The 14,125-nt window shown below is 51.7% G+C and overlaps 9 protein-coding genes across 9 annotated transcripts; 6 read left to right on the top strand and 3 right to left on the bottom strand.

Moving 5' to 3' along the window:
• Window positions 1-491: 491 nt before the first annotated feature.
• On the top strand, window positions 492-1,688 carry VTN77DRAFT_6722 (uncharacterized protein; the record flags this gene model as incomplete). The annotated part of the gene is made up of 2 exons (XM_069423032.1): window positions 492-1,084; window positions 1,145-1,688. 2 exons carry the CDS (start codon window positions 492-494, stop codon window positions 1,686-1,688), a joined length of 1,137 nt encoding a protein of 378 aa, XP_069276011.1.
• Window positions 1,689-1,875: 187 nt separating this feature from the next.
• Window positions 1,876-2,970, bottom strand: VTN77DRAFT_6721 (uncharacterized protein; the record flags this gene model as incomplete). The annotated part of the gene is made up of 1 exon (XM_069423031.1): window positions 1,876-2,970. The coding sequence occupies one exon, from the start codon at window positions 2,968-2,970 to the stop codon at window positions 1,876-1,878; it is 1,095 nt and encodes a 364-aa protein (XP_069276010.1).
• A 68-nt stretch (window positions 2,971-3,038) lies between these two features.
• On the top strand, window positions 3,039-3,371 carry VTN77DRAFT_6720 (uncharacterized protein; the record flags this gene model as incomplete). Its single annotated transcript, XM_069423030.1, has 2 exons — window positions 3,039-3,193; window positions 3,236-3,371. The coding sequence occupies 2 exons, from the start codon at window positions 3,039-3,041 to the stop codon at window positions 3,369-3,371; spliced, it is 291 nt and encodes a 96-aa protein (XP_069276009.1).
• Window positions 3,372-3,405: 34 nt separating this feature from the next.
• On the top strand, window positions 3,406-5,300 carry VTN77DRAFT_6719 (uncharacterized protein; the record flags this gene model as incomplete). Its single annotated transcript, XM_069423028.1, has 2 exons — window positions 3,406-3,513; window positions 3,579-5,300. The coding sequence occupies 2 exons, from the start codon at window positions 3,406-3,408 to the stop codon at window positions 5,298-5,300; spliced, it is 1,830 nt and encodes a 609-aa protein (XP_069276008.1).
• Window positions 5,301-5,944: 644 nt separating this feature from the next.
• VTN77DRAFT_6718 (uncharacterized protein) lies at window positions 5,945-6,262 on the top strand (the record flags this gene model as incomplete). The annotated part of the gene is made up of 2 exons (XM_069423027.1): window positions 5,945-6,162; window positions 6,238-6,262. The coding sequence occupies 2 exons, from the start codon at window positions 5,945-5,947 to the stop codon at window positions 6,260-6,262; spliced, it is 243 nt and encodes an 80-aa protein (XP_069276007.1).
• A 442-nt stretch (window positions 6,263-6,704) lies between these two features.
• On the bottom strand, window positions 6,705-8,072 carry VTN77DRAFT_6717 (uncharacterized protein; the record flags this gene model as incomplete). The annotated part of the gene is made up of 2 exons (XM_069423026.1): window positions 6,705-7,673; window positions 7,743-8,072. The coding sequence occupies 2 exons, from the start codon at window positions 8,070-8,072 to the stop codon at window positions 6,705-6,707; spliced, it is 1,299 nt and encodes a 432-aa protein (XP_069276006.1).
• A 382-nt stretch (window positions 8,073-8,454) lies between these two features.
• On the top strand, window positions 8,455-9,486 carry VTN77DRAFT_6716 (mitochondrial 54S ribosomal protein uL10m; the record flags this gene model as incomplete). The annotated part of the gene is made up of 1 exon (XM_069423025.1): window positions 8,455-9,486. The coding sequence occupies one exon, from the start codon at window positions 8,455-8,457 to the stop codon at window positions 9,484-9,486; it is 1,032 nt and encodes a 343-aa protein (XP_069276005.1).
• A 212-nt stretch (window positions 9,487-9,698) lies between these two features.
• Window positions 9,699-11,111, bottom strand: VTN77DRAFT_6715 (uncharacterized protein; the record flags this gene model as incomplete). The annotated part of the gene is made up of 1 exon (XM_069423024.1): window positions 9,699-11,111. One exon carries the CDS (start codon window positions 11,109-11,111, stop codon window positions 9,699-9,701), a length of 1,413 nt encoding a protein of 470 aa, XP_069276004.1.
• Window positions 11,112-12,292: 1,181 nt separating this feature from the next.
• Window positions 12,293-13,924, top strand: VTN77DRAFT_6714 (uncharacterized protein; the record flags this gene model as incomplete). Its single annotated transcript, XM_069423023.1, has 4 exons — window positions 12,293-12,473; window positions 12,551-12,654; window positions 12,710-12,781; window positions 12,848-13,924. The coding sequence occupies 4 exons, from the start codon at window positions 12,293-12,295 to the stop codon at window positions 13,922-13,924; spliced, it is 1,434 nt and encodes a 477-aa protein (XP_069276003.1).
• Between the last annotated feature and the right edge of the window lie 201 nt (window positions 13,925-14,125).

Below are 14,125 nucleotides of genomic sequence, written 5' to 3'. Positions count from 1 at the left end.
GCACGGTTTGAACGGTGTATATGAGCCAAAGTGCGAGTGGCGCTGTCAAGCTCTAACAGAACAGCACCAAGCTTCTCGAGGTCGCTGAAGATAGAGACCTAGTACTATACGCTCTTTAAGAGATCAGATATAAAAGAACAGCTTTGAATTGATCGTAAATTTGTTAAAGGGAACGATTTAGGTAAAGGAAGGCCGGGAAAGAATCCATGGCCACCACCGATGACCGCATCCGAATATGGATAGATTTCAAGGTCACGAGACGACGCGATTCTCAACGCGCGGTCAAACACGTGTTGGGGAGATGCCTTCGCAACCTCTCCAACACCGCAATTCTTTGGTCTCTCTCTTAATATATTATCTTCTATGCATAGTTCACTCTCGTGTTTAACTTGTTTCTAGTTTTTTTTTTCTTTTTTAATTCTCTATTTCTTTCCTCTAGCAGTCATCATTACTCTCTGCGCAAAATACATCCGCTTCAGCGATACTGAATCATGCCCGAGTTAGCAGAGGTCGCACGGATCGTGCATTTCATTCGCAAGCATCTCGTGGGAAAGACCCTGGCCAGTGTGCAGGCACAAAATGATGATATTGTCTATGGCAAAGTCGGGACCAGCGCAGCTGAGTTTCAGAAGGCTATGCAGGGCAAAAAGATCATCGGCGCTGGTCAACAGGGCAAATATTTTTGGATTACAATGTCCACCCCTCCACATGCTGTCATGCATTTCGGCATGGCAGGCTGGCTGAAAATTAAGAATGCGGACACATACTACTATCGGACCACCAAAGAGGAAGACAAAGAATGGCCGCCAAAGTACTGGAAATTCCTCTTGGAGACAGACGAAGATCCAAAAACGGAGGCTGCATTTGTTGATTTTCGAAGACTATCGAGGATCCGACTGGTAGACTGTCCTGCAGATGACATTCGCAAATACACTCCTCTCAAAGAAAATGGACCGGACCCAATCGCGGACAAGGATGTCTTGACCGAAGACTGGCTCGCAGAGAAGCTCAGAAGCAAGAAAGTGCCAGTCAAGGTTTTGCTACTCGATCAAGCGAATATCAGCGGCATTGGAAACTGGATGGGGTAAGCCTCCGTCAAAGTGAACTCTTGCAAACACTTTTTCCATGTGCTGATGTCTGTCAGTGATGAAATTCTGTATCATGCCAAGATACACCCTGAGCAGTATAGCAACACTTTGAGTGATGCTCAGATTAAGCAGCTGCATTCGTCCATTCACTATGTGTGCTCAACCTCAGTGGACCTCCTCGGCGATTCAGACCAGTTTCCGGAGGACTGGCTCTTCAAGCATCGATGGAGTAAAGGGAAGAAGGGCCAGTCTCCAACCTTACCGAATGGGAATAAAATTGTCTTCCTTACCGTCGGTGGCAGGACTAGTGCTGTTGTGCCGGCCGTACAGAAGAAAACAGGTCCCGTTGCCAAGGACATCGCTGATGAAGACGTGGACGAAGATGGGGAGGCTAATGGGACGCCAACCAGTGGCAAGAGAAAACGAGGAATTGTCAAGAAGGAAGAGGACTCCGAAGATGATGATACCATTGGCCCAAAACGCACAGCGTCAAGGAAAGGCAGGACGCGGAATGCCGAATCTGCAATTAAAAACGAGAAAACTGCTCCGTCAGAAGATCAATCGACTGGAAGGAGGCGTTCAGCCCGAAACAAGAGATAGTTAGCTGTTTGATCCACAGGGCGCATGGCGTTAGGGAGTGATTTATGTACAGATCGGTATCGAGATGTCGGATCTCGCCTTTCATACCCTCCTGTTATCTTAAACGTGAGCGTGTCCTCTCACTCTCGCGCGCGGAAACGAGAGCAGTTTTCCTCAGCGAATGAAGATTGAATCAATTTCCAAGTAATTATACCATGGTTCCATTAAGTCGGCGATAAAACACGCCAAAATTTCCGTTACCGTCCTTGCCAGCGTTTAGATCATCCATGACTGCGAAACAGATGCTCTCCCACCAGCCTCCTTTGAACTCCGCCTCGGAGAAGACCTCTGCCCAACAGTCCGCAACTTCTTCTCGAGGATTCAAAAAGGCGCCACAGCCAAACGCTCCTAAAACAAGTCTTCGATGTCCATTGAAAGCTGCAATCCGCAGAATAATCCGCATCTTCTCCTTCATCAACTCCCTATCCCGTAGATTCCTGTACTTGGGCCGTGGACCGGAATTATCCAGGGGCGGCCTACACAACGCTGCGATGCTAATGACACTAACAACAGGCAGCTCCTCCGGTTTCGTGAGATCCAAGAGAGTATGCCCGTTCTGGAGACTATCGCGGATGATGACCACTGTCGGAGAGTAAATGGCTTGGTCATCCTGAAGCGGATAGTACCTGAGCTTCAGTGTGAAGCTCAGGCTGCTGCGATAGCACAAAGCTTCCTCCTGGGCCAGGGCTCCATTGAGCCAACCTCCACCAGCGCTTTGTGCATTTGCCATATTTAACACGCATACGGGCCGTTTGTCTCGCACAGTCATATACTGTTCGCACTTTGCGACATTGATCGCCGTGTCGAACGTGTCGGCATCCAGGACCTTGACTTCAGCTGGGGAAAATCCAGGACAATGCTTCTGGTTGAGCTTGGGAGGACTCGGCGGTTTGTAGAGGTAGCCATGTGGGGGCGCGTGAGGAATAGTCTTCAAAATACCAGGGAGAAGCGTCTTTGTCTCTTGTGCTGTCTGTGCGAGTCTTCGCCGTCTATCCAGTTCAGCAGATGACTGCTTTCGCACCGACTTCGATGCATTTGAAACGGAGCTGGAATCCTGCTGTGAAACATCCTGGCTATTTATTTCCTGAGACAAGGCTTCGGTGCTGGCGGAATTGTCACGCGACATCTCACGTCGAGAAGCATCTTGCAAGCTGCTTTCTGCCGATCGTTTTCTTCTCTCTGGATACAAAAAGAAGGCAGACAGCTTCGTCTGTGTCAGTCTATCTCCCACATTTTCAGACATTATGTTCCTTTTCCTAGAATAGAGGGGAATAAAGCACCTCCCGGGGAGGTGAAGTCGAGGCTGAAGCCATGACGGCAGCCTGGTCGATGTGTCGGCGAATGGTGCGGGGAAATACGAGGACGCGTTTTGTCCGGCAGAAAAATTCAGAGGTAGAAGGCGGTGTGCTTATCAGGCCGATTACGGCGGGGTCTCTGCTTTGCCACAGCGAGGAAGGCGAACCGAGGTGACAAATCCCTTGACACATTCGTCTGGAAATTGCAGGAAGACTTTCCTGCTTCTTTTTCTTGGTGAAGAAGAAGATAAAAAGGCCAAAATTACTTCACAAGTTTGAGACCATTTCGAGGAATCCCGGCAATTTACAGCGTATCGATACATGTATCGGCTTGCAGCCGGGGACTTAGTCGAACGGGATTCCTCATTACGCTCTTTTTCATCATGAGCGCCATTCTCTCAGCAGACGATCTCAACGACTTCATTTCTCCTGGTGTGGCTTGCATAAAGCCCGTCGAGACACTGCCTAAAAAAGATCCAACTAATTCAGAGGTAAGACATGATGGGCCCTTCTTAATTTTGCTTGTTCAAACGGAAACTGATTTGTAATCTACTAGAATCCTTACGAAGTGACGACTGAAGACAAGGTCCAATCCGAGAATTTACCACCAGCGCAGATATCCCTTACCGATTGCCTAGCATGTTCTGGTTGCGTCACTTCTGCAGAGGCAGTTCTGATTTCGTTGCAATCTCATGCGGAGGTCTTGAATACGCTTGACGCCCATCAAGCGACGCCCTTAGTCATCCAAGATAATGGGCATGTGAATCTAAAGAATGCGGTTCCCAGAGAGGGAAAGATATTTGTTGCAAGCATCAGCCCCCAAGTCAGGGCCAGCTTAGCTGCGACATATGGAATATCGGAGCGACAAGTTGGATACATGATCGATCAATTCCTCCGCGGCCCTCATGGTTTGCGCGCTGGCGGCAAACATGGTAATGGTTTCACTTGGGTGGTCGACACTAGTATCATCCGCCAAGCTGTTCTGGCACTTACTGCGGAGGAGGTGAGGGAGTCACTGGAAAGCACAAACTCGACCACTGCAGGTACTTCTCGGTTTCCAGTCCCGAAACGACCTATTTTGTCATCTGCATGTCCTGGTTGGATATGCTACGCCGAAAAGACACATCCACACGTTCTGCCTCACCTGTCCCGTCTGAAATCACCTCAGGCCCTGACCGGCACGTTTCTCAAGACTCTTTTGAGTCGCATCCTCGACATACCTCCGTCCCAAATCTGGCACTTAGCGATCATGCCCTGCTTCGATAAGAAATTAGAGGCGAGCCGCGAAGAACTGACTGACATGTCATGGCAGTCTGAGGACGGCCTGGTGCCTTCAGAAAAACCTCAGTCTGCAACTCGAGACGTTGACTGCGTGATAACCGCGCGGGAACTTCTCATGATGGCATCATCCAGAGGGATATCCCTTCCAGCATTACCACTCAAACCTTTGTCTCCGACGTTTGCGCCTCGTTTTCCAGATAAGACCGTTGATTCTTTCCTCTTCTCTCGCTCTCCGTTCTCCAAGCAGACATCCGCCTTTGGTACTTCCGGTGGCTATCTCCGTTACGTTCTCACCAGTTACCAGTCACGTCATCCGAACAGTCAAATTGTGACTCAGCGGGGTCGCAACGCGGATGTCGTGGAATACACTTTGGTATCTGAAACTGGTGAGCCGATATTGAAAGCTGCGCGTTACTACGGTTTCAGGAATATCCAGAACCTGGTCCGAAAATTGAAACCTGCGCGCATCTCACGATTGCCGGGAGCAAAGACCATGACGGGTCCAGCTGGAGCTAATCGACGTGGTGGCGTTGGCTCTGGAGCTGGTACGGGATCAGGGCTTGATTATGCCTACGTGGAAGTGATGGCTTGCCCTGGTGGCTGTACAAATGGCGGCGGGCAGATTCGAATCGAAGACGCCCGTGAAGTGAATTCTAGTCTGCAGCCTTCATCCTCGGATGCGACGTCCGATCAGCCACAGAAACCATCGCCACACGAGCAGCGAGTCTGGCTGGCCCGCGTCGATGAAGCTTACTTTTCTGCAGATTCCGAGTCCGAAGCTGATTCAGAGGATGCGGCATCGCAAGGATCTATCCGTGACATGGAGTCGCAAGTCCATGACATAATGAACTACTGGTCCCATACGGTCGGAACTCCTCTGGACAAACTGGTCTATACGACATATCGCAAAGTGGAAAGCGATGTGGGTAAGGATAAAAAGGTTGGAGACACGGCCCGTGTTGTCGAGCTTGCTGGCAAGATCGGCGGTGGGTGGTGAAGTATAGTATATTTGTGTGGAATATCGTCCTTTACTTTGTTAATATACCCTCTACCTAGACAGTGATTATAGACTCGTTATACCATGAATGGACATGTGTATCATAGTGCTACGAACGTAGTATTAATCCCAAGAATTGGCTGGTTAAACCTAATAGAATTGATATAATTGAACTTGCCAACCTGTGAGCTGCCACATTTTCATTGCATAATAATAAGAAAAATACATAATAGTTCACAATACTTCTCAATAGCCCTGTTGCCTTCAACGCTATCTATTGAGTAGAACTATATGCTGGGATACATATCCAGAAACGGTTAGTGTAAGTCGGGTGGCGTGGCTACAGCGTAGGCGGTGAAGGAAATATTCCATCCCGTTCTGCCGTACATGTATCTAAGATCTTCCATTGTCCATTCTGATTCTTCATTTCTTCAAACCTGTAACACCTCTTCAAGGCAAAACGGTTTTGTTGTTATCATCGTTTTGCCCATTTTGCATATCTTTCCACATCTGACGCATCTACGTATCTCACCGATCTGACCAACCATCGCTTAAGCATCTCATCTCACCTCGTCCCATCCCATCGCCCAAGTCCAGTCCAGTCCAGTCCATCTTGTCCTGTCTGACAGTTTAATAACATAACAATGTCCCGCGAAGCCTACCAAGTCCCCTCCCTCGGCGCCGGCCAGAACGCCTTCGGCGCAGGCGCAGCCCCCGGCATCGACAGCGCCAACCCGCTCGATGGGCCCGTGACCACGTACGTCTGCGGCGACTGCAGCTCGCGCGTGACTCTGAAGCGGGGGGATCAGATCCGGTGCAAGGAGTGTGGGCATCGGGTGTTGTATAAGGAGCGGACGAAGAGGTATATCCCTTCCTTGTCCTCTTTCTGTAGCGTAGATGAAGGGAGTGGCTGACTTCTTTCTTTCTCGTTAAATAGGATGGTTCAGTTTGAAGCGCGCTGATGGATGAATGGTTGAGATGAAACGAATATTGTGACGCTCCTCTTCGGTTGACTTGAAGTAAAAAAAAAAGCTCCTTCCCTACAAGTATCGAGTATTGAAGTGTTCGGCGACTGGAAAACGATAATGCTTTACGGAACCCAACCAGAGCAACGAATGTTCCAAGGAGGACTGGGTTCAGTAAATTTGCTGCATCGTCTTTCTGTGAACTGAGAAAAGCGATGGCAGAAAGAGTGGCGTGGCGAATGTCAGATAGAAAAGCAGCAGGCTGACCGGTGGAGGCCTGTGTTGTCCATCGCCTTTTTCTTGGTACTGCCAAACAGGACAAAAGGGAAATAGGTGAATTAAATAAAAAGTGATACCCAACAAGTACCTAAATATTCAGATGTCCCAGCTCTATATTCTACTTTCTGACTTTATTCGCGTTCCCTTCCTTGCCCTCACATTACAACCTGTTCGTAACCTCAATAAACCGTTCTAAAGACTTCAACGCCTCACCACTTTCAATCGCCCATCGGGCTCTCCGGACTCCTTCTTTCCACCGCCCGCCTCCAGGGCCACGCTCCGTGATGACCTTACCGTCGTCCCCAGGGCCCATGTTGCTGGTGTCCGACTCGCAGATACCGGACGTCACCAGAAGGGCGGCAACGTTCATGAGAACGAAGTCCAGGATGGGGTCGTCGCGAGGCAGCTCGTTGCGCAGGATGCTCATGAGCTTCGCGGCGTTTTCCTTGGGCAGCTTTTTGCTGTAGACGTCCTCGAGGGGATGGGAAGGTAGCCCGAAATCCGACGGGTGCAGCTGGAACGTGTCCAGCTTCACGAGCGTGCGCGGAGGAGCCTCATCGTCGCTGGTGCTCTCGTCCTCGTCCCGGTCGGACGACGGCTTGTATGCCGGGTTCGGATACTCGGAGAGTCTCCAGCAGTTGGTTTTGCCCGCGCAGCTGATCTCGTCCATGTCTTCTTCGCCGCAGACGATGAGCGCTTTCTTCGCGCCGCCCAGCCTCAGGGCGTCTGCGAAAACGGGCCCAAGACTCTGATACGCCACCCCGACCACACGGGCTTCCAGCGCGAAGTCGACGGGGTTGGCAAGGGGTCCCATCAGGTTGAAGATTGTTCTGAGACCGAGACCACGGCGCACCGGGTTGGCGTACGCCATTCCCGGATGGAAGTTTGGGGCGAAAAGGAAGGCGTAGTTTGTCTCCTCGTACACTTTGGCAAGGTTCCCTGCATTGACGGCGGAGATCTTTGGCGGAACGGGAGCGATGGCGTTCAACACATCGGCGGACCCTGAGAGTGAAGTCTGAGCACGATTCCCATGCTTGGCCATCATCAGGAGCGGCGACGCGATGATTGAAGCGGTCGTCGAGATGTTGAAGGTGGAGTGCGAGTCTCCCCCGGTACCGACAATGTCACACTTCAATCAGCTGTCAGTACATGTACATATCAATGACGCAGTGAGCAATTAGTCGCTAAAAGAACTTACGAGTCCACCTCTGTAGAGACCCTCTCTTCTCCCGCGCGCTCGGATTACATTTTTCAAAGAACTCTTCTCAATCTTGCTGGCCGCCTCTCTCATGCGATGCGAGCATCGCGCAATGACATTGGAGTCCCGGTCTTTCCCCGTCGAATGTAGCAGGGTCAGCAGAGCTGCCGTCTGGATGACTGAGATCCGGTCCTCGAAGATGAGCGCAAATGCGGCGGCGATTTCCTCTGCAGTGACCTGGACCTCAGCCGTGGCGGGGTATGCCAGCCGCTGGAGGAGGGGCGTGATAGAAACGGGTTCGGGCTTGTCGCCCGGTGTCGGGTTGGACATGTTTTTTTTCGTTTTTTGAATCAATTGGAAGCCAGACTAGAAGCCTGGAATATAGAACAGACTCTCCAGCGACATATAAGTTAAAACAACGATATCTAGGTCGTTGCTGACGTCTGTGACGATACAGTCCTGTACGGCGATCTGGACGAGTCATCGGATCGGCTCACCGCGTGTGAAAACCGGCAGAAACTGACCGCCCCCTAGCAAAAGCCTTTCCCCATTGGGAGGTCCAAAGCGAGATTTCTACAAAACCCAGCGTTCCTCGAGGCGTCATTACAACCATCTTCCCCGTCGAGCCTCTGAATACTCTTTTTCTTGTCGTTATCTCTTTTTCTGATATATACAATTGTCTTTGATTGACTTTCGCTGTGCTCTGACGCCAATGCCACCACGGTTACGGTTTCCATCTTCTCATATCTCTCGGTCGCTCCGCCGACAGAGACTACGAGGACCGCAATATGAGATCTCCAGCCGGTGTGCGAGTACTGCAGCAGCAGCTGCTGCAACTCCAGCTCCATCGGTAGAGCAGATGACAACGTCAACCGCTCCCGCTTCGCGATACCCTCCTTCCCAGCCCCCGTCCCATCGCCGTCCTGAAGAGCGCCGCTCACAGCTCCTTCGGCAATATACCTCCCTCATCCGTACTTCTCCCCTGATGGTGTTATTCCAGCACAACAACCTCCAATCGGTCGAATGGACCGCAATCCGTCGCGAACTGAATGTCGCTTTGCAGAAGGTCGACGAGCAGCACGCTGCCGAAGGGCGTAGTCTGCCGCCGCTAGCCCCCCATGTCAAGCTACAGATCATCCAGACGCACATATTCGAGGTTGCATTGCGTATCGTCGAGTATTTCCGTCCGGACAGTGAGGAATTTGCCGCGAAAAGAAGGACAGCAGACGAGGAAGTACTCGACACCAGAGACGATCCGACTCTGACCCACGACCTTTCCCGCGCGGTCCACGATGCGGTGATGTACAAGAAGGGAAAACATGAGCTCTCGACCCTTCTGGGGGGACCGTTGGCGGTCCTCTCCTTCCCCTACGTGTCGCCGGAGCATCTTAAGGCGGCCCTCTCGGTCCTCGCTCCCAAGGCCACCGGTTTCCCGGCCCCGACCCGCAAGGCCAACCCGGGCTGGCACGAACAGACGGTGCAGGACGGCTTGCAGAAGCTGATGTTGCTCGCCGCGCGGGTCGACGGCAAGGTCTTCGATGTCGAAGAGACGAAGTGGGTCGGGAGCATCGAAGGCGGCATGGACGGTCTGCGGGTGCAGCTCGTCGCGGCGCTCCAGAGCATGGGCGCTAGCATTACGAATGCCCTGGAGGGTGCTGGCAAGGGTCTTTATCTCACACTCGAGAGCCGGAGGAGTGTACTGGAGGAGGAACAGAAAGGTGGGAAGGAAGAGAGTCAGTCATGATAGCTGTCGTCATGCCATGCCTTTATCTTTTTAACATAACTGTACAATAACACAGATAGTGTGTCTGTTTGCTGGTTAAAATTCTTCACCCTTTTTGAACTGGTAAAGCATGATACGTGTATTATCTAGGGGTATAAAAAAAATCATAGAACTCGTTCTATCAAAATAGATAGCTTCACGTAGTTGTGTATTCTTCCAGACATTCTTCTTGCCTAGTTCTGCCTCAATTTCAGCTTCGAGTTCATGCCCACGATACACCGAATCAGGTCCCAGTCGCCGTCCAATCCGACCCAGTCGGTGACCAAAATGCCCGTGGACCAGTCCCCCTCCTCCGGATGCTCACTATGCTTGCGGCAGAGATAGTCGACTATAACCGGGTTCAGCTTGGCCGCGATCTTCTCGGGCCATGTCCGGACTTTCCAGAAATTGCTCGCGCTGAGGAAGTTGATGTAGAACGGATACCGTCTGTCGTCGCCCTGCGGGCCGAAGGGATATCGGTTCACGGCCGCGCGTGCAATGTGCTCGGTCACGTACTGGATCTTCTTTTCGATGTTCTCGGTTTCACAGACCTCGTAGTAGTCTTGGATGCAGATTTCTCCACTCGGGCAGGTAGCGTTGGGCGTGTTGTCCGCCCACCCCCCGGCGTCGATTCCCCAACCACGTCCGTCGTGCTCCTTCTTCAAACGGTCCTCGATGTCGAAACGGCGCACCAGCACAACCTTGCCGCGAACTTGACCCAGGGTCGGGACTCTTGGGTCGGTGTACCAACGGCTCTCGGGTTGAGCGTAATGGTCACGGAGGATCCTGCTGAGCTGCTCATCCGTGGCCTTGCCAATGCCTTCCCGCTTCAGGGAAATGACGAGTGTTTCGGACGGGTTGCGGTTGAGAAAGTCGTCGACATCCCGCATCAAGTCACGGAAGTACTTGTGGCCCGTCAGGGAGATCGGGAATGCACTGTGAACCAGGATGAGCTCATCTTTGCTGGGGTCATCTGGGTGTTGAGGCTGCACCCGGATATCAAAGAAGCGTACCCCGTTCTCCAATTGCTCACGGGGGCTGACTGCCTGACAGCGGACAGACGGCGCAGCAACGTAGCAGGTGGGAGAATTGTGGGTGCCGGGGATGGAGAGAGCGGAGAGCAAGAAGTCATCCCTCAGCTCTTGCATCCACGCATTGGACTTCGATGAAGAGAAGATGGCCAGGTGAGATTCACGAGTTACATAGATGCCCGTGAATCTGAAGCGGGGGTTGTCGGTCAACGCCTTCATCTCCGCTGACTCGATGGTCGGTACGGGGACCTGAATCTGGTGTCTCTCTCCTTCCGCTTCGAACGTCAAACGCAGCCGCTCCTTGCTAGACTTCTCAAAGGCACGGATGTCGGTCCGGACGGTGGTGAAGGGTTCCACGCGGACATTGACATCCTGAGACGCGAATGGAGTGGCATCTGGGGCCAGAGGCTCTGCCGGGTTGTTTGTACGGGTGACGTTGGTCATCAGCCGGGTGAAGTTCTTTGCCATAATCTGGATGCTGTCTCGGGCTTTCCCCTGTTTAGGGAAGCGCTCGACGAGCTTCAACTCGATTGGAGTTGCGCTGAGATTGCGCAGGGTCAAGAATTCAGCAACCATGGCGGGAGGGGCAAAGCGGATATGATATGGTCTTGTCGATTCCCTAGGAGCAGCAATAGCGAAAACAAGCGACAGAGACAGCAACACAGAGAGTGAGAGTAAGAGAAGACGCGCTTATCTCAGAGGAGAGAGGGCTGCCCATGATAAAATGGTTGAATGCGACGACTTCGGTCGTTCAAATTGACTTTGGACTGATCTACCACAGCCCCCATCCGATCGACGTAGTCGGTGGAGAGATCTGCAGCCCGCATCTCGGGAGCCTCCAGCAATGCAACTGCGAAAAAATGAATGGCTGGTGCAACGCGTGCCGTATGCGTGTTAAGTATCAAGCGTCGGGATGGCTGACTGGTTGACTCGCCACGGCCCACCTGCTGGTTCCCTCATGTAGAAGGTACCTATCTAGGTAGGTACATCTTAGGGCTAATGTTGTTAGTGGGGTCGTAAGTCTTGACGTGTATGATATGCCACGCCGCGTCGTCGTGTTCTTCGTCTGCCTTGCTGCTTGCAGTATCTCATCCTCTACCGAGTACAAGACTGATAACAGTTTCGCAGTCGAAGCTCGCCGCTGTCATCGACGTTTGCGCAGAACATTCTCTGAACTACTGTATGTCCTGACTGTGCATGTAGCCATGGAAAAGAGTAACATTGATCCTTGGTTCACAACTTATGGAATCTAGGTGCAAAAGTGTTTCTTCGCCTCAGTCAGTGGATGGTAGTATACAGCTCGATAGTGAATTTAAATTCCCTGGTTCCAATTTTCTGTGGTGGCGGGACAGTCTGGAAGTGTGCCTTGCCCCGCCTTCCCTGCAGCACGTGAAGGCCGACGGGACTCAGGCAGAATTCAGGCAGAAAATTAGATCAAATCTTATCTCTCTACGCAATTCTCCTGCAGACAGTTGAACAATATTCCTCTATCTTTTCCTCTTCCAGAGGGTACGCCATTATCAATCAGGTAAGCTCTCCAAGAGCTAATGAAATGACGGAATGAAAAGGCGATCACGTGCGTCGGCCGATTGCTGTTATTCTCGGCTATCGTCGGCGGAGCGATAACAATATTCGTCTCTCCGCAGTGAGGAACCCAGAATTAGAGTACATAATGCAATTATCCCGCCTTTTCCTCCTCTTCTCCTCCTTCCGTTTCGTCTCTATCGCAGGGTAAAACCGATAAATAAATAAAAAGGATGGGGATATTACGCTGCAGCAGGAGGCTCCTCGCCTGCACCGTCAACCGACCCTGGCGCGGCGGTCATCCGATTGCGCCGCTGGCGGTTGGTGCGTCGGAATTCGACCGTCGACGCGCATTCCATTGTTCTCCAGCTTCCTGGGCTATCAAGTCCCAGATCCTGAAAGACGTCGGAGAGGGTGAGTGGCAGATGCACTGATGATGAATGCTGGGTGCTCGTGGGAATCACCTACTGACGTCCGGTACAATGTTACAGGCATTACGGAAGTTCAGATCATCCAGTGGTATGTCGAAGAGGGCGCCCACGTGGAAGAGTGGAAACCGCTCTGTCAGTACCAATCAGATAAGGCTGTTGATGATGTACGTTGCTTCAAGTGCGTTCCGTGACCTCCCATTAATCATGGTTCTCTTTCAGATCACTTCGCGGTATGAAGGTGTCATCAAGAAGCTTCACTTCCAAGCGGACGACACTGTCCCAACGGGTAAGGTATGGCAGGACCCCTTCCTGGGTATTATGTTGGAGTCTGGATGCATGTACTCATGCAGACAATAGGCTCTATGTGATATCGAAGTCGAAGACGGGAAATATCCAGATGACAACCCTCCGACTACGACGGCGGAACCCGAGGCGCCTGCCCCTTCGCAGCTGCTGCCTGACGTTAAAGAAACACAACCAGCGATTTCCGAACCCGCAGTGCCATCGGAGGATAAGAATAGATCCAGATATGCTACGCTTGCGACTCCAGCTGTCCGCGGCCTGTTGAAGGAGCTGAATGTCAATATTCTTGACGTCAAGGGAACAGGCAAGGATGGTCGGGTTCTCAAGGAAGATGTGCTGAGATTTGCAGCTGCGCGGGATCAGAAGAAGACAGACACTCCCTCAACATTGACGAGACCGGTTGTCGAGGTTGAGACACAGCAGACTGAAAAGGTCGTGCCTTTGACACCTATTCAGTCGCAAATGTTCAAGACCATGACTCAATCACTAAGTATTCCACAATTGCTCTTTACTGATGAGCTTAACATCGATGCCCTTTCGACGCTGCGGCGGAAGCTAGCCAGCGATCCCACCAATCCTCAGAAGATCACCTACCTCTCCTTCATCATCAAGGCTGTCTCCCTGGCCCTTGAGGAGTACCCGCTGCTGAACGCCAAGATTGATACGAGCGACCCCAATAAGCCGAAGCTGATCATGCGCACCCAGCACAACATTGGAGTTGCAATGGACACACCACAAGGGTTGATCGTGCCCAATATCAAGAACGTTGCGGCGCGATCGATCTCGGACATTGCAGCGGAGATATCCCGGCTCAGTGCACTGGGGAAGGAAGGCAAGCTCAAGCCGGCTGATTTGGCCGGCGGGACGATTACGGTCTCGAATATTGGAAATATCGGAGGCACCTATGTGTCGCCGGTCATCGTGCCCAACGAAGTCGCAATTTTGGGAATCGGCCGGTCGAGGACACTCCCCGTGTTTGACGAGGCGGGCCAGGTGAAGAAGGCAGAGCTCGTCAACTTTAGCTGGAGTGCTGACCACAGAGTCGTGGATGGGGCCACCATGGCAAGAATGGCCAACAAGGTTCGCGAGTATGTTGAATCTCCGGACAAGATGCTCCTGAGGTTGAGATAGGAGAAAATAGAAAAAAAATTGTGAATATGTATGTATCCCCATATTAGACCTCTTATAAAAAAGGATGGCGATGCCCACGCATAATATTCTTGACCCAGTCTGTGATGCTGTGCTTTTTCTTTCTCTTTTAGAAGAGACCAGTTAGTAGATATGAAATCAAGATATCCATATAATCTATATTGATGCAAAGATATCACTTGG

Source organism: Rasamsonia byssochlamydoides, assembly GCF_041956645.1.
Source record: "Rasamsonia byssochlamydoides strain NRRL 3658 unplaced genomic scaffold VTN77scaffold_51, whole genome shotgun sequence".
Lineage (NCBI taxonomy): Eukaryota > Fungi > Ascomycota > Eurotiomycetes > Eurotiales > Trichocomaceae > Rasamsonia > Rasamsonia byssochlamydoides.
The sequence above is the reverse complement of the archived record's forward strand: the minus strand, read 5'-3'. Positions and strand labels throughout refer to the sequence as shown.